Here is an 18311-nt window from a genome sequence, read left to right as displayed (position 1 = left end):
AGATTTTAATAGGCTCTTTTTATTATTTAACTCATCCCAGAAGTCTGAAATAATAGAAACTGATGTCAAATGAATGAGTACACAGTTGCTACTAATGGTAAAAGCAGTTAATGTTGCTATTAATTAATGTGTTGCTTTCCACTTATTCTTTTGTGGACACTTTTCAGCTTCTAGTATGTCAGAGAACTGATGTGAATAAAATGTTTTTTACATTTTCTCTAAACATTATGCATATCACTGGAGCAAAAATCTGTCTACTACTATAGCTGTACATTCTCTAGTTATGACTGATTCATAACACGTTCATAAGTTCCTGAAATAATCCATTATTGCTTAATAACCAAAAAATCTAAGTAAAATTTCACAAATTCAAATGACATTCCTGACCAGTAGTTTTTGTGTTTGGATTTCTGGTTTAGCTGACAGATGTGTAAAATCTCATACAGCCACTCACATCCCTGGTGCAGCTGCAAACACTGTAGAGAAAATTATTCTAGCTAAGTTCAATATTAATTTACACTCAAATATCTTTCCCAGTCCACACTTTCTGATCATGTAACACAGTTAATTTATGCTGATTCAACCACTTGCAAGCAAACCTTTCTTTTTTCTTTTTCTTTTTTTCCCTATAAGTGAACTTTTCCAGTGCACAGAAGATAAACTAGAGAAAGAACATAGTTTCTTCCAAAAAATTGTCCCCTTGTTGATATGGGTACTATTTAAAACAGCAAACCTCAGGTTCACATTATTTGAGTTGATGTTTTAAGTGGCTTAATATCTGAAGAATTTTAGGAAAGCTGGTCTTACGTGCCATTTTTCAGACTGAGAGCATGTTAGCCAATCTTCACATAAATACAAACATTTGAATCCGTATCAGCAGTTTGCATGGGAGGTTGTTTCTATCAACCTCAGTGTAATTTTAGCATGAATTTGTAATGTAACTGCTGCAGTCGTCTGGTGTCTTGAGAGATATCATGCAGTTTGTGCTGGGCTGTTTACTTATGACAACTATGACTGTAGTTGAAATTGTAAGAAGATCTGCACGTGTGTATTTTAAACAGATTTGTTTGTGCTGTTTCTTTATTTTTTTTTAATCATATTCAAATGTTGTTACAGGGATAAAAATTAAGAAACGTCTTCCATTCATTTTCCTTTAAAAAGCACGAAAGGAGTGGTTGAAGTCGGTTCCCAAAATGTTTGAGTTTCATGGTCTCAGGAGATTTCTACTGTTTCAGTGTGGTTACAATAAGGCCTCTATCTGAATTTCATCCAGTTCAATGGTCTAATGAAACTTTAAAGAAAGGGGGGAGGGGATTGCTCCCTTCACTTACTGCAGTATCACTTCTATTTTTCTGTGTTTTAAAATAAAGTTTGACTTCTGTTAATTTTATTTTGAAAGTTTGACTTTAGATATGGTCAGGAAGCTGGGCAGTTCTGAAATGAGCTAACGCGGTTGTAATGTGTTAAAGTGTGAGTATTTAAAGAGGATTTAAGAAATGTAAATGGAAAGCTTAACAAAAGAAACAGTAAGTTATTGAGGTAACAGAGTTTTTGCTTTATTTTTTCCATGATCCTTGCTCAGTCAGACCTGAGCAGTCCAGGCAGTCATTGCTGTGTTTCTGAACGTCACCCGCAGTACTGTGCAGCTGTGAGGTTATAGCTCTTAAACATTCAGTGACAGCAGAACTCAGACTGCTGACATGAATGCTAAGCTTAGCTGAAATGCTCTTGCCACAAGAAAGATTGGATATAGCTAAGCAAATGATCCTTTGAACTGTAGAAAATCTTTTCAATCAGTTAAAGGATCTCCTCTTTTTCTTTCACATACTTTACATATTCGCACTGCAAATGTAAAGTTTGGATACACAGGGGAATAACTTGTTCCCTAACTTTGCTGGGAATGGAGGAGAGCCAACTGCAGCAACAATTACAATGTTCTAAGAATCTTCTCTAACTGAAGGGTTTAAAATATTCCAATACTTGTTTATTGGGAAAAAAAAAAAAAAAAAGGTGTATATGTTTCTTAAAAATAGGTTTACAAATTCAAAAATCCCATTATGGACTTGTCCCATTGGACTTGTCCAAATGAATAAAGTAAAAACTCATCTCTAATTACCTACAAGTAAGGGTTGGAAAAGGATGGAAAGACTCTATAACTTTAAATATAACCTTGTATATTAAGAAAAAAATGAATACTGCTTGGTTTATTCTGCATCAGTCTTTTTTTTTTTTTTTTTTTAATTAAAAAAATACTGTGAAAACATTATTTTAAAAGCTTGCCAGCAACAAAAATGCTTTGACTAGAGCATTAAACAAGCACTTTGGTAATACGGCTTTTATACATCAACTTCATATGATCACGTAAGGGGTTAAGCTATGTGATTTCAGGATAAAAGGTTTCCTGAGTTGACTATTATTCCTATGGTCTGCCAACAACTTTGCAATAAATGGAATGATTTTTATGGGAATGTGGTTATTCACAGCAAGACTACAGTTGGTGTCAGTATGAAAAATTCTTCTTTAGTAGATTCTCTCAGCAGGGATAACAGATCTGAAAGAAAGGCAAAAAGTAGTTACAGAGAACTCTGGCTGGTGTTGGTGACAAATTGTGTTTACAAAACGGGATAACCCATTATAAAAGAAAAAAATCAGAACAACAGTAAATCAGAGCCTTGCTCCTTTAAGTGCTGCTGTTCCAAAGAAAACTACTTTTGATAGTGTGTGTGTATTGTTTAATAGCTCCCATTTCTCTTGCTCATAAAGCAAATGAGACTTCTTGGTTTTCAGTTGCAGGGGTGTAAAATAATTCTTCTGAGATCAGTAAATTTATTGCAGATTTATAGCGTTGTTCTTGTGATAACATAAAATATTTGTATGTACAAATCAGAATAATTCAAGAGAAAGGAGAATTTTTTCCTTTGATTGGATGTTTAATTATTATAATTCTTAGTTAATACTATAACATTCATAATGTTTAAAATTTCCCAGTATCCCTTTTTATTAACTTCTTTGATTTTTGAGATAATATTATGAAAAGGAAAATGTGATGGAGGATGAGTTAACATATTAATGAACTTAATTGCCATCAACAGTTACTGCACTTAGATTCTGTTTGTGACAGTCTTTCAGAATGCTTCAATGATAAAATCATTGGTTCCATCTGCAGCACCTCCCTTAGAGCAGGTATCATCACCCCTTTGAGATGAGTAGTGAAGTTGTATAGAAATTAATGCAAAAATCATGCGGTAACTTTATGGGTTTAAATTGTTCAGTCATTCATAAAGAAACTTGTTGAAAGATGGAGGGGAATGTTACTGTTTGGGTACGGATGTTTTTTATTTGGAGCTGTTTAAGATGTAAACATGGCATCTTAGAGTGCTTCCTGTTCTTTTGTTTCTCTCCAGTACAATTGCCCCAGTTCTATTTGAAACGTTTTGTTTGCAAACTATACTCAGAACAATACAAGACCTCAGTGTAACACTATGAGATGAATTTGCTTTGTTGTGCTGAGTTCACCAGTGATGTACCAGCAAAGAAAATCAACCAGGCTGTGTCAAAGTCAGATAAAAAAATATTTATCTAGCACAGAGAGACAGTGCTGTTGATGGGTGGAGATTAGCACCTCTTGAAGTAAACAGGTGGATTTACTGACTAAGAAGTAAATATTGACTAAGATGATACCAAAAGAAAATAAATTTCTTAAGAACATTACTTTAAAGTTTCTCTCAGGTTGGAAACATGTCAGGTTGATTTCTTCATAATGTAAATGGCTTCCTCAGAGATGTTTAGAAGCCAGTCTGTGAAATAAATATTTTTGTATGAAAGTAGATTTCAAGAGAGCATGATAGCAATGCAGCTGAGAAGAACAGAATCAGCTCTTGATGGCTGTTGAATGTAATCATTCATGTTGGTTGTGTGAATATTTATTGCTAATAACTCTAGTGTTGGGAATATAACAGTCCAGCTTGTCATAAAGTGATAGGTTTTGCAGTATGGTCTTCATTTAGTAATGAAGACTAGGACAGAAGTTCATACTTGGATCACTAGGTCTTGTTCTACAACAAATAGTTGGTTTCCTTGAGGCATCTGTCTGATTTTGGCAAAGTTAGTCTGGCTTGGAAGATGGATCCTAGTGAGTCTTGGTGAACACTTTACTTTCCAAGTGGTTACCTGGATGTTGAATAAGAAACAACTGCAGCCAGCTATTACAAAAATAGGTAGGAAGGAATGTAGAGCATGCTGAAAATAGATTTCTGGGCAGTCAGACTGAAAAAAATAGTTGTATTACAGGCCAGGCTGTTGAAAACAGTTTATTGCTGATGAGATATAATGTATGGTTGCAGAGAACACTTCAAATAGAACTGGCTGAGTTATCTCCCTCTCACTCCCAAATACTTTAAGGATGGCAGCTGTCCTAATTCCTGCTGTCCTAATTCCTGGTCATCCAGAATAGAGACTGAGTCACTCAGGAGCCTACAGGGGAATATCTGTTCAAAAATGCCTTGTCTCATTTTGACTGAAATAAAGAGTGCATCCTGATGTTTGCAGTGTCTGTAACAGGAACTTCCTGACCAGACTGTGGCTAGATGTACTTCATGAGGATTCCATGATTTAACTTTCGACAGGTTGTCTTCAGCAATAGAGATTTCTAGGAAAACGTGATAATTTCAAGAACTTCAGTAAAGAGGTTTTTGTTTGTTTGTTTGTTTTACAGTGCTGTATTTCTGTTTAGATACAAAACTAATTTTTAAGGTACTTCAAGTCCTTTGAAGGGTCAGAATTTTCATTTTCTAATGAATCAATGACTGTGAACTCCCTTCTAGCAGGCAAAGCAGTAAAGTTATCTTATCTTAGCGCATTTGAGCTGAGACACAAAGCCCATTTGCATTTGGTTTTCCACAGTAGCAATCCAAGAAAAGCTCAGTTTCACTGCAGGAAGAAAGTAAAGAAAGGAAAGGAAATACAAACTAAAGTAAGGAATTTTTCCTGATATGTAAGTGAGGGAGTGACTGGAAACATTTTTTCAAGTACATGATACTGCAACCATGGGTGACTTGCAGAAAGCTCATGAAATTCTGCTTCATGAATGTTGAGCTAAATTAGGCTGTTCCTGTAGCTGTAGGTAAATGAACCGAAAAGGGAGACAAAGTGTTTGTAGGCAGAACTGTGGCTTTGCTGATGAGTGCAAAGCCCATCTGAAATGCATGATGCCTGGCTCTTGTGGAATGCACTGCTGTGGTTCATGAGTATGAGTATTAGGAATAATAGCACCTCCATAGGTTTTGTGAGAAAATCATTCCTACAGGCTTATGCAGCTATTAACCACATAAGTTCTTTCCTTTCATGGGATTGGAGAAGAGCACCTTCACATTAAGTGCTACTGAAAATTAGCCCTGTATGATTTCCTTTCTCAAGAGAATCAGATGGAGCAATCTTCACTCACGTGTAGCTCAGCTGAAATGCATGATAGCCTACCAAGTTCATAGCATTAGTTACCACCTAATTTACCTCCCTGCTGCTTCTCCCTTTGTGTCAATGTAAATGCTGTACAGGAGCCCTAAAGATCCTGCCTAGCCAGCTAGCATCCCCAGAGCTTTGGCAAAATAGATGTCATCCTCTGCTTCAGCTGGGCAAGACAGCGTTGCTTCAGCTGACTCCCTGCTTCTTGTGCTGAGCAATAGCATAGGGATCAACATCTGCCCAGCAGCATCTGGGGAGGAAAAGAAAAGGAGGGAGAAAAAAGCAGCATTGTGCAAAGCTCTTCAGGCTGTCCATCAGAGCAAAACTTTTAAACTTTTATCTGCCTGTGCTCAAAAGGTTATTGCAAAGAACTTTAATCCCAGTCTTGGTTAGCAGAGAATTACAGGGCTGGGAGACTCACTAGCCCAAAGTATTGTAGCTTTCACTTAAACACAAGTAAAATCAATAGCACCAAGGCACCATATGTTGAAATGGTCACACAGAATTGAGAGAGAGCTGAAATCTCTTCTTGTGAAGAGCTTCCATGTGAACAGTAAGAAAACTCTCATCTCCTGAGAGGAGCAACATTGCTTTCAGGCTGTCATGAAAACTTCAGTCATTTTGTGATTTTAGTTTATTATTATTTTGTAATTGTTTGAAATTTAAATATATTTGAAAAAAAACTTCAGCACATAGTTTAAAAAAAAAAAAAGAAAAAAAAAAAAAGGTATGTGCTCCTGAAAGTGTACTTTCAAGTTGGTACATTTGGAAATAATTTATGACATGCTGACCAGGTTCATGACTCTTGTTACTTCTTTAAATATGTTCGTATTTTATTTTCAGTGGCTTTCATTAGTCATAGGTAGTTGGTCTTTTTTTTTTTTTTTTTTTTCAGAAATATATATCTGTAGATAACATGAATCATGTCATAAAGAAGGTATTTATAATGTGAAGTGTTGAACTTTGAAAATAAAGTAAATTTGACATTTTGAACCTAATGCTGTCCTTTCTGGGAGTGACTCAGGCTCTTCAAACAGATAAACTCGAGTCATATTTAGCCTTTTCTGTCTGGTAAAATTTTTCCTCTGACGCACTCCTCTTGCCTTGTCTTATCCTACAAAATATATGGAAATAGGATAACAGATTTTTCTGTCAGAGTTCTAGCAAGAATTTATTGTTGGGCTGACACACTGCATCATAGAGCAAGTGAGAAGTTACAGGGGTTTAGAGGACAGCACTTACTGTGATTGTCCTGAGGTATGATTTTGCAGTTTGATATGTGTTTTCAACAGAAAATGCGAAGATCTTAATGTTGGGTATACTGTGAAGTATTCTAATTGTATACAAAGTGATGTCAGTTCTTGAAGTACTTCTTTACGTATGTGAGCTAAAGAAAACTAGCAAAACACAGTTTTCTTTAGCTGTGGGAATGTAACTGGCACATCGTGGTTGCTGTAAAAGTATTTCTTTAGATCATGTTTTATTTTAAATTGGATTCTCCCAGTTACAAGGTGCAGTTGAAATGAAAATGTAAACCTTGATTTTAGTGTAGCTACTGCAATAAAGTTGCATAATAAAATCTGTATTTATTTTGGAGCAAATACTGTTTACTTTAGGAGTATCATATTTAATCCCAACGCAGTTGTTCATGTGACCAAGCAAAATTGGATTTTAATCAATTTTTATTAGAAAAGAATGGGCTCTGTTGTGTTCTACAACTGTGTGTCCAGTGCACTAGAGAACTTCTGAACCATCTCCTACAACGAGTTTGTTCAGTTCTTAGTCTTCCATGTTTATAATATTAATTTTACATTTTTTCATAGCTAAGTGCTTTATGTCTTTGTTTTGATGTGGTATTGTAACTGCGAAAGGCGGTTTGTGATTTTGGGGGGTTTTGGTTGCTGTGTTTTGTCTCTTTATAGTCCTAAGTTTAAAATGGGAGTGTTTTGAAATTCTTCACAGCCCGATTTAATTCTTTGACTGTTCATCCACAAACTGTTGGACAGAATGAAGTGTATTTCAAGAACTCTTTGTTCTTCATATCCTGTGCCCGGCCCACAGGTAATCTGCACCTTTTTTCTTCAGTGCAGAATAATTGTGGTGGGAAAGAAGAGAAAATGTTAGGGTCACAAAGTGCAGGCTAGACAGAGATGACAGGTCCTGCCAATTGAGTGCCAGCATTGAGAACCTGCGAACCGTAGTCTCTGCTTTTTCACATGGATTTATGTTGTACGTTAGCAGGCATTCCAGAATGATGGGTTAGGAAGTTCAGCACTTAAGCCTTTATTACCTCAGCTTGAAAGGAAGTGTAGTGTTCTTTTTATGTTTAGCAAGTACAGTAGAAGGGTATTTTGCACCGGCTGGGCATATGTAGGTATACAGGTATGATGTATTACTTTGATTTTCTGACTTGCACATGTATTAGAGGTATTGCTGTCCTTCTAGTCAAGCAAAAAATTGAGATATACTGATTGAGTTTAATGGCTGCAGTTAAATTATGTTGTGATCTTTGAATGCTGAAAGTACAATAGAGATTAGTTGGAGTAATCAGGTGTAAGTAGAAATCAATTACTTTGTGATTAAAAATGTCATTCACCATATAGTTTTGGAATAAGCAATTGTTGCTTGGAAAAATATTCCCTGATGATCTGTAAGCCTGCTTCCCAGAGAAGCGCACTGTGATGGTTTGTAGAAGTGCAGAGTATTTGTGGGGCCGATACTAACCTTAAATGCATATTTCTGGTCTCAGAAAGAGACATACACAGAGATGTCATAAAAAGCTGCGTTAAACACCACAACATACACTTGAGGATTTTTTTCTTTTAATTGAGGGTTTTTTTCAGATGCTCCAGGTTTATAAAGGATTGCAGCTTTAACTTGTTATGCCAGATCTGTTCTCACATGTACATGACCAAATTTCTCTACCGTTCAGTAGGGAAAATGAAGCAGTGTATATAATTGCATAATGACAGATACGAGAGGAACAGAGAATCCAGCAGTCATTTCCTGTGAGTTGGCCAGCTTCCAGGTCTTCTCAATGGACATGCTGATGTAAAGGCAAAATGAAAATAGCTTGTTCTGAATGTTTGGGGCTTTTTGTTGTTGTTGTTTTGGGACTTTGGGGGTTGTTGTTTTTTTTTTCCCCTCCCTGTCATTTTACTTTGTCCACTGAAGTATTGAAACAATTATTTGACAGTATGGTGTTGGTTTTCTCACGGTAAATTAGGAATATTAAGAAAATATGAAAATGTGTTTCAGCTATAGTCAGGAGATTAGGAACAGTAATACTTTGGCATCCTTTGAGGTTATGTTCATAATATTATTCACATTATTCTTTTTCATAATGTGCAAACTTGTCCGGGGTTATCCTACCTACTGTTTATTCAAAGACAGCAAAATTACTAGCTTTATTTTATTAGTTTTGTAACATGAAAATGTAAAGGCTCAGCATTCTAGCCATTGCATCACTGCACTTGGCATGCGGTATTGGCAGAGATAAGAGGAACTCCTGTAACAGCCTTAATCTCTTTTTTATTATTATTATTAATTTTCCTACAGTAAATTGAGTAGTAAGGTATATTTTACGCAGTTATGGCAGAAGTGCACAACTTGATGGGTGGTAGAGAAGGAGCAAAGTAATATAAATATTTGCAGAACATTTCTGCCATAACTTAATGCTTTGCATATGAATCTTTGTGAAGATCCTGTTAGTTTAAAGTAACATTTACAGCAGGCTGTGTAGGATCAGGCATTTTGAAAGCTGTAAATGATGACTGGAGCATCTCTAGAAGTCTTTGACTCATCATACAAAAACGAAAAAGAGAAGTGAGCAGGAAGGAGTTAGCAAACGCCTTGGGAAGGGAGGAGGGAGAAGACAAAAGCTTCCATATACAGGATTTACGCTAGACTCATCTGGTTGTTAATTTTCAACTGCAGCTTTTCTTTGGCTTAGTGCATTTCACTGGAGATGTATTTTAACTTAGCAAACAACTGCTGCCGTTTTAAGGAGTTTCTGCAGGCACATCTGCTGTTGGTTCAAGCATCAGAGCAGAGCTGATGAAAGGGAATGTAGAAACAAGTCTTGGTTATTCTGTGAAACTTCTGTTGGTTTAACTTAGCTGCTGCAGATGTGTGTCAAGCTAAGCTACCCATTATGGCATTGGAAGTTCTGAGGAAGACAAGCAGCTGTGTGAGAGAAGGGCAACGTAGAAAGTAACTTCCTGAGCTATTGTGGGTACATTGTGAAGTTGTACGTACTGACACTCTCATTTTCCCCTAGGCTAATCTGCATGCATGCTTTGAACATTCTGTAAGCAAGTATCTAATGTTTCTGTGTCACTTACCTTGTGTTCTCCCTCATCCATACTTTAAATATGTGTATGAAATATTTCCTTTCTGTTCCATGACAATTTTTTGGGGGTCTCCCTCAAGGCTTTTAAAAATCCACCTGTATTTCACAGCTTGTTCTCTTTCATGCTGCCATTCCTGTACTGAAAAGCTCTGTTGTCTCTCTTTACAATTAAATGCAAATGTAATAAAGCACAGTTCTTCCATGAAGCCTTTTGATCAAGGAGCCCCAGTTTCCAGGGAGTGCTTACTTGAGGCAGCCCTGTTGTGCAGCCTGGCTGCTGTCCCAAGCATCAGTTCCTGTCCATCCCTGCAGAGCCAGCAAGTCAGTGTTCTGATTTCTCAGAAAACTGACCAAGAAGAATCGATCCAGGTGTGTGCTCTGTGATTTCTGGCCTTAGCTATAAGGGAGGGGGAAGCTTATCTGTGGGACAGCAATTTGATGTTCCTAGTTTGATGTTCCTAGCCTGTGCAACTTGGCTCTGCACCTGTCTCACATGTATCTCTATGAAGGGCAGTACTGCTCCTCTTCACAGAGCATATTTTCAACACTGAGCAAACATTATCGCATCAGCCTTCTTGGCTTTCTAGGATGGTGTTTTCTAATGCAACTTTCCTGTCTTCTATTACCACTGTTGTAAGGGAATAACGTCCTTTCAGTGGAAGTCACAGGAGTCCCAATTGGGCTGTCTGAGTCATTCCATGGGCAAATCTGTCTCTGCTGGCTAGAAGGGCAAATGTGCGGTGTAAAAATGTCATCACTGTCCCTCATGAAGATTTCAGATTGGATGCATTGAAGTTGCAAAGTCAGCACCTTTAGGAGCAAAACACAGTTTGTTGCATAATCTTTATACATAAGACACAGGATATTTTGCTTCTCACATGCCAATTCAGCCTATTTTTTAAAAGTGGTTGCAGCAATTTTAATGTTCTACTTTAGATCTGACTGCTAAATTGATTATATCATAATAAAATACATAATAAAATACTGCATGAATAATATGAATTTATGGTGTATCTACAGGGACTTTCAATATTAATTTCAGAAATAACTCTGCCAGAGAAAGTGAAGGGTGAATACCAGTACTATATTTCCTATGAAAATCTTACGAAAGTATTAAATATATCTGTAGAAGTATTAAAATGGTAGGCCTAGTTTAGTCCTAAACTGGTTCCCATCAGAGAAAATCTTGGAGGTAGTAAACAAGGATTTGGTGAGCCTTTTTATTTTTATTATCTCATATGTAGAACAATACATTTTTTCAAAAATGTACTTTTTGGAAATGTATGCTTTATCTGCTGGTCTGTGTAAAACTCCATTTTAGCATACCTGTGATTATGATGCATATTGAGTGAGCTACTGTTTTAAAATGTTGCACCTAACCAGAGAACTGGACGGTGTCTCAAGTAGTTGTTTTTGCTCAAGAACAAAATGCTCTGCACAAAGAAAGCAGATGAAAGCAAACACGAGGTGTTGAAAAGGAAAGATGGGACAGATCAATTAACAACGGACAAGTAATTGGCTAATTTGGAGAGTTATTGATAAATAACTTCCCTGCTAAAAGAACAGTTATTAAATGATAGTTTTTTCCTTCCTGTGCTCAGGGGTTTAGAAATGCATCCATCACTCACCAACCCAAAGTCCAGGTCAGCTAGGCAGAGTGGAAAAAATACCTGGCACTCGGATCTCACAGCCTGAAAGCTGTGTCCTGCCACTCAAGAGGAGCAAAACCAGTTGTGCACTGTCTAGTTGTAACATAGCGTCAGTCAGATTTGTCTTCAGTCTTGTCCAAATTATAATGCTCATCTCTTGTGCTTTGAATTCTCTTCTTTCTCTGCATGGCTTGACTTTTTTCTGCTTTGACTATTGACGAGAGGACACTATTCCTTTCCATTATTTGCAATGTTTCACCTGAAATTTGTGATGTTTATGACCTTTTCTTCGCTTTGCTTGCTTTCTTGATAGTTCCTTTGCTTTTACACCACCGTTTTTTGGTTTTAATTTCTTTTCCAGGTTTGTCTCTCCAAAATCCCTCTTTCTTTCAGTATGATGATTCTGTTTTTAATGCATCATTTTAGTTCTCACTTTCTACATGCTGAGTAGATTTAGTAGGTTATATGAAAAGAGAAAGGTGTCCAAGTGTTTGTGATGGCCCCATGACCTTGCATCCAGGTCCTCAGGCCACTTCTGACTGTGGGATCTAAGATATAATAGTTTCATCCTTTCTACTCCTGTCTTTTACCTGAGATAATTGAGTTCTGAAGTTTGTAAGAATTATTCCTTCTTTCAGACTTGCTTTTAAGATGATCTTCTACTCCTTCCTTTAGTTTTGTGGTTGCTAAAAAAAAAGAAATTGTCTCTTTTTCCAAAATTTCTATTTTGAATCCTCCAGCAACTTTTTCCAGTTGTCATTCATCATTTCCATACTGAGAGAGGAGGCTATTAACTTGATAGTTTTCACTGCTACATTGACAAGCTAAAATTTTCTATGGATGGAGCCATAGGTTAGTCAGTGAGCAGTGGAAGAGAAACTAAAATGGGAAACTCACAGACTCAGGAAGGTGCGCCTTCATTTGCTTCTTCTCAGTTCACACTTGAATTCTTCACAGGCATTTGAATGGGAAACTCCTTTCTGTTTTAAATTTTAAAAAAAGTATTTTCTGTGAATTTGAGAGCTTGCTGAAGAAGCTTCTGAATTTCTGTAGCCAAGTTGCTTTTCAAAGCCTTGCAACATATGTTCACACTTGTAATTTCAGCTGTATCTGTACATCTAGTGCATTTGGTCTGCCTTTGAAGGAAATTCATGACATAGTGGTTAAATATGACCAAATGTGCCTTTGTCTTTCCTGTGATGGTTGCTTTTACCTCTTCATCTAGCATGAGCCATTAATGCATAAAGTACCCAAGAGTGTGCATCAGAGTAAGTTGTAGATGTGCAAAAGACCACACATGGCTCTTCTAAATCATTTGAAAAGTTTCTGGTGTATTTTTCCTAAACCCATGTTTTTAAAAATCTAGAAATCACAGCCATCATGTGAGGCTAAATAGATTTCTTCAGCTTTTTTCTTATCTGAGGTTGTTGACCTCAGGAGAGGAGGAGAAGGTTACAGGGTCAAAGTCTTTTCCTCCTTGGAGCTTGCTGCTTGCTGGGAGAGGGTTGGCTGGAAAATAGATGTTTTAGAAAAAGGGTTGAGGGTCATGATTTTAATTCTGTTAGGGAACAGCTGGTTTGAGTTTCTTTCCACTTCTGTCTTCCCTCCCTTCCTCACAAATCCATAGAGAGAGAAAAATTTGTTCAGAGGAAAGCAGTAACACAAAAATAAAGGATTGCAATATTTTCATATTTAAAATAGATTATGTTTGTTATAGGATTTCACATTAAGTGAGAGAAGAGGAAATTATTAAAGTAACTCAAATCCATTATTGTTTCAAGCATTGAATTGAGATTGATCTACAGTGCCAGAGGTCTGTTTGTTTTCCTGCCAAATGTTGAAATCGTTAATAGTGATGTTTTTATTGGGTAAACAATATGCATTATGATTTTTAATTTTAGTGATGGACAAAGCTAATTATAAATGTGCCGTGTTAGTTTGCATACAAATCACTGAAGAAAGATGGTTTGATCTGGCTATTCTGTTTGGATTTTCTTCATCTTTGCATGCTGCTTTCATGCACTAAGACCAAAGAGAGAGAAGGAAACTCACAACTCTCAAATGAATGGCAAACTAGGAACAGATTTTTCGTCTGCGCTCCTCTGAAACACTGGCCTCAGGCTGTGTTGGTGTGTGGCTCAACAGCAATCAGAGGTCATAATTTCATTGGCGGTTAGCATCAGGTTTAATTTTTCTAATATGTTACATTTACCAAAATGTCTGGTTTCAGTTACACTTATGCACTGACTGAATCAGCTTTGAGCAGCATGATGTTTTAAGGTACCTGAAAGGCTACAAGAACGTTTATGGAACACATATGCTAATTGTTTTTAACCACTTTCCTTTCTAAACACAAAAACGTGTTTTTGGAAAGCCATTTAACAGTAGTAGCTAATGATGGTGTGCGTTCATACTAAGAAATGAGTGCAAGGAATAGGTAAAATAGTTGTTTTAACAAGACTGCCATCTACTGATTTCCACAATTAAAAATATCCCTGATGAATAGATTGTTCACTTTTTTTTAATAGCTTTATTTCTTAAGATTTGCAAGATCAAGAAAATCCTAAAGTCTTTCTGTCACCTTAGGAATGCGACCAGGTTCACATTGATGACGTGTCTTCGGATGACAATGGTCAAGACTTAAGGTACGAGAGAACTGAAAAAGGTAAAATGTTGCTTTGCATGCTTCTCCCTGGGAAAGCGATAACTGCTGTAATGCTTACAGTAGCACATTGTCTTCTTAGCTATTTTAGCCTTTCCAACCTAGCAGCGAGTAGCTGGTGGCTGAATGTAGCCTGTTGTTTTTTGTTAATTTGGGGGTTTTCTTATCTCCAAATAGCACCTATAACTTTGGAACGGATGGCTTTCCCGCAGCTGCCACCAGCGCTAATTTGTGCCTCGCGACAGGGGTGCGTGGAGGAGTGGACTGGATGAGAAAATTGGCATTCCGCTACAGACGAGTAAAAGAAATATACAATACCTACAAAAACAATGTTGGAGGCAAGTGACTATGAAGCATGTAACAGATTTAAATGAGAACCAGTAAAAAGGAAGGAGTTTAAGTTGTTGTTTTTTGCACTGTATGGGAAGTTGTATCTGAACTAATGAAAGCAAAGGAAAATGACAGAATGTCACTTAATTTCAGTGCAGACATGCCCTTATCTACTCCGCAGGTCTTCTTGGTCCAGCAAAAAGAGAGGCTTGGCTACAACTAAGAGCAGAAATTGAAGCTTTGACGGATTCTTGGTTAACACTTGCACTGAAAGCACTCACCCTTATTCATTCAAGGTGAGTATGGATGGGGTAGTTACAGAACGTAAAGATGTGTGCAGTTGATTTAGAAGAGGTTGCCTGGTCTTGTGGGCATAATGCTGCTATGGGGGTCCTTCTTGTCATTCCCTGTTCTGATCTAACCTTGATGTTCTGTACCTTGCTCTCCTGTAATGCAGAGAATAGTAAATTTCTTTGAGAAGTGTCAATAATAATAGTGAAGGATTCTGATGGGAGGGATAAGATTTTCCTTGTTTTGCTTTGCTTTGTTAAAAAGGATATTTGTGTTTTCTGTTTCACAGGACAAATTGTGTGAATATCCTTGTAACAACTACACAGCTAATTCCAGCTCTGGCAAAAGTCTTGTTGTATGGATTAGGGGTTGTATTTCCCATAGAGAATATTTACAGCGCAACTAAAATAGGTGAGCTATTTTTATAATGTTGTGCTATATTTGAAACAATAAAAGTAAGTCTAAATAAAAAGCAATTGTAGTCCACATTCTTGAATATATATTTAGAAGTATACGGGTTAATGTTATATCTCAGAAAGGACATTTCATGCTAAGACATCATAAAAGCGCTCTGCAAAGAACCTCATATAGCTCTACAAACACAGATGCAGCCTCTGTTAGGAGGAAATATAATCATTTTGTGTCACATTTTCTCAAAACTGTGAGTGTATGTAGCAGTGCAGGTGTTTTTGTGGTAGGCTGTCAGTAGAGACCTATGCAGTCACCTCAGGTTAACACAAGTAATTCTGTAAAGGTAAACCTGGCTGCATTCGTTTTCATGTCTTCTGGAGCAAATTTTGTTAAACAGCTTACCAGAAGCAAGAATATTTTGCTGCAGAATGTAATTATTTAAGTTTATTCATACTGACTGTAATAATCTTCAGCCAGGCAAATGTTTATTTCTGTTTTCTGCTTCAATATGAAAGATGTTATTCTGAGTATGTAGAAATACATGGTACCAGATGGCAATGGTGCTTGTAATTTTTAACATGATTATGACGTATCTGTTCTGTCTCAGATTCCCTCAAAATTGTTGGCAACATGAAAACATTTTTCATGTGTTCTTAAGTATCTGTAATACAGGAAGCTCAAATGGCCAAGAAAAAATGGTGGGTTATTTTTGTTTGGTTTTGTTGTTGTTGTTTTTTTTAAATACCTTGGTTGACCATTTTATATAGAAATTTGAAAGCATTACTGTAAAGGATTTAAAACCATTTCTGAGATGGAAATGTCACTCTACCTGACTATAGAAATTTTGTGAGTTAGAGCTTTCAATTTTAATACTTCAAATACTACACCTTTTAACTGAAGCATTGTAATAAATATTCATTTAGGACTTTAAGTACACAGAACAAGGAGTACTTTTGGAATACTGTCTTCAGTCACTGACTGTCACAGGAAATCAGGAGATTTTTGTAATGTGGCACGATTATGATTTTTCAGCACCGTTTTAACCTAGTGTTGCAGGTCCCTTATACCTGGCGCTAATGTTAAAGGATGTCATTGAGTAGTGTGGTTTCTCTGCTGACAAGAAATCTTTTTTATATTTCCAATCTATTTGCTCTTATGCTGGTATTGTCCTGTAGCTGAAATAATTATTTTGAAAAACACAACTTTTCCTGGTTTTGGTCTAGACATGCAGTAGGTACACAGGTAAGCGTGCATTTTGGCCGGGCTGATGTGATCTTTCAGACTGATAGCATTTAAGGAAACTCGACTGCAGGCATTTACTTACATTCTGGCTTCCCAGTATCGATGCCTGAAACACTGTACAGAACTGGGATCATTTCCATAGGTCTATGCACTGAAGTAATGAGCTACGTTAATGGATCCCAGTGCAGGATCAAGGACCTTGACCATGTATTGGATTACAGGCATTTAAACCTAAATCTTTTTTGTGACCTCCTAAGTCAGGATACTACTGTTTCAGGAGCTGTGATTAATCTTGTCACAGGTTGCGGAGAAAAAGCTAGAATTTCTACTCAGAATTCTCCTGGTGGGGGAATCCCCACCAAAACATGTCTCAGATTAGTGTAGGAGACGAGAAAGGTGATACTGCAGACCTGTGGTACGCTACATCTACCATGTCGTGTGCATTAAATGACCTTTCAGAGCAGATTTGAAGGCTGCCTGTCAGCTGTTCTGGCAGGAACAAAGCTGCAATGAGCCTGGGTACACCATCCTGCAGGAGAGGCTCTTCTCTGTTCTCTTGCAATAATTATGTATTAAAGTACTGGGGAGGTCCAGGCTAATACTAACTAGTGATTTGGTGATATCTCCTCACCACTTATCCTTTTTAGTTGTTTTTTTGTTGTTTTTTTGTTGTTTTTTTTTTTTCAGGAAAGGAAAGTTGTTTTGAGCGAATAATTCAAAGATTTGGAAGAAAAGTAGTGTATGTGGTTATAGGAGATGGTGTCGAAGAAGAGCAAGGCGCTAAAAAGGTAATGGCCCTTTTTCAAGATTTCAAGACGCTGAAACCAAAATTATCCTTTCTTACATATGCAACAGCGTGTACTGGCATTTGATTTTAATATCTTTGCTTTATGAAATATAATGTTTTGATCATATCTGGTAGAAAGCTGCGTAAAACTAGATAATAATGTGCCCCGCTGTTCTCCAAAAGACACATTATGCTAGCTATGTATATTTGGCTTATTTCAGAAAGGAGCCAGAAAATGGGTCCTGGTTTTTGTGCCAAGAACTAATAGTTCTGTTTTCATTGGCATCCCAAAATACCACATCGGATGTTATGAATATAAGCAAAAAATGGTGATTCTTACTGATCAAAGGCAGTGTGAAATTTGACCGGATGAAATACATACATGTCACACCTTGAATATGCATGTAGGTCTGGAGTAGTTTAACAGTTTTCTTGTGGGACCGTAACTTGGATTCTGTATTCAGGTAAATACTCATGTCTTATCCTGCATTCATAACCTCCGTAAATTGAGCAGAGGATGCAATTTGCATGTCTATTTATTGTTTTTTTCCCTGCCTCTGGGAGAGAGGGGGAAAAATACATTTTTTTCCCAGTGTGGAGTAAGATCCATAGAAAGCAAAACTTCCCACTGGCAAATAATAGCCTTGCTCATCTACCAAAAGAGAGGCAGATACAGAGTCTTTACTCGAAGGAAAAAGGCATAATTTTGGCTATTTGAGCAATAAGAGAAAGAGTAGGAAAATGAGCATTTCACTTATTTCTTCCCTTTAAAGGTAAATTGCTTTGACACAAGTTCACTTTTAGCACAGAAATATCTCTGCGGTGCTTCTATATCTGTTTCCACTGTTACTAGATTGGCAGAGTAAAACTAATTAGTTCAGATGACATTTTACCAGATGCACTGTGACTGGTTTTGCTTCTGAAATCAGGGGTTTGTGCCCCTGGAGCACTTCAGGCAGGTTCCCGGCTCGTCCCGGCACTTTGCAGAGCATCAGTTTCATATATCCCTTTGGCGGACGGACGGGAACAGTTTGCTTCTTTTTCCTTCAGAAATGCCTTTCATCTTTGCAGAGAAATGTTTTCCTGCTGTAAATGATTACATTTTAAAAGCTGCATTTAAGATCAGGG

General features: G+C 37.1%; 1 protein-coding gene across 4 annotated transcripts in view; it reads left to right on the top strand.

Moving 5' to 3' along the window:
* The window catches only part of EYA1 (EYA transcriptional coactivator and phosphatase 1), an 88454-nt gene that overhangs the window by 61063 nt on the left and 9080 nt on the right, over positions 1 to 18311 (top strand). For all 4 annotated transcript variants that reach the window (XM_042869989.1, XM_042869986.1, XM_042869987.1 and 1 more), the window contains exons 14-18: positions 14047 to 14105; positions 14300 to 14460; positions 14634 to 14748; positions 15033 to 15154; positions 17084 to 17184. In XM_042869989.1, the coding sequence (XP_042725923.1) occupies positions 14047 to 14105; positions 14300 to 14460; positions 14634 to 14748; positions 15033 to 15154; positions 17084 to 17184 (558 nt within the window). The remainder of the gene's footprint in view (positions 1 to 14046; positions 14106 to 14299; positions 14461 to 14633; positions 14749 to 15032; positions 15155 to 17083; positions 17185 to 18311) is intronic.

Source organism: Lagopus leucura, unplaced genomic scaffold (assembly GCF_019238085.1).
Source record: "Lagopus leucura isolate 7727_CA_CO unplaced genomic scaffold, USGS_WTPT01 Super-Scaffold_100002, whole genome shotgun sequence".
In the NCBI taxonomy this organism is placed as follows: domain Eukaryota; kingdom Metazoa; phylum Chordata; class Aves; order Galliformes; family Phasianidae; genus Lagopus; species Lagopus leucura.
The sequence above is the reverse complement of the archived record's forward strand: the minus strand, read 5'-3'. Positions and strand labels throughout refer to the sequence as shown.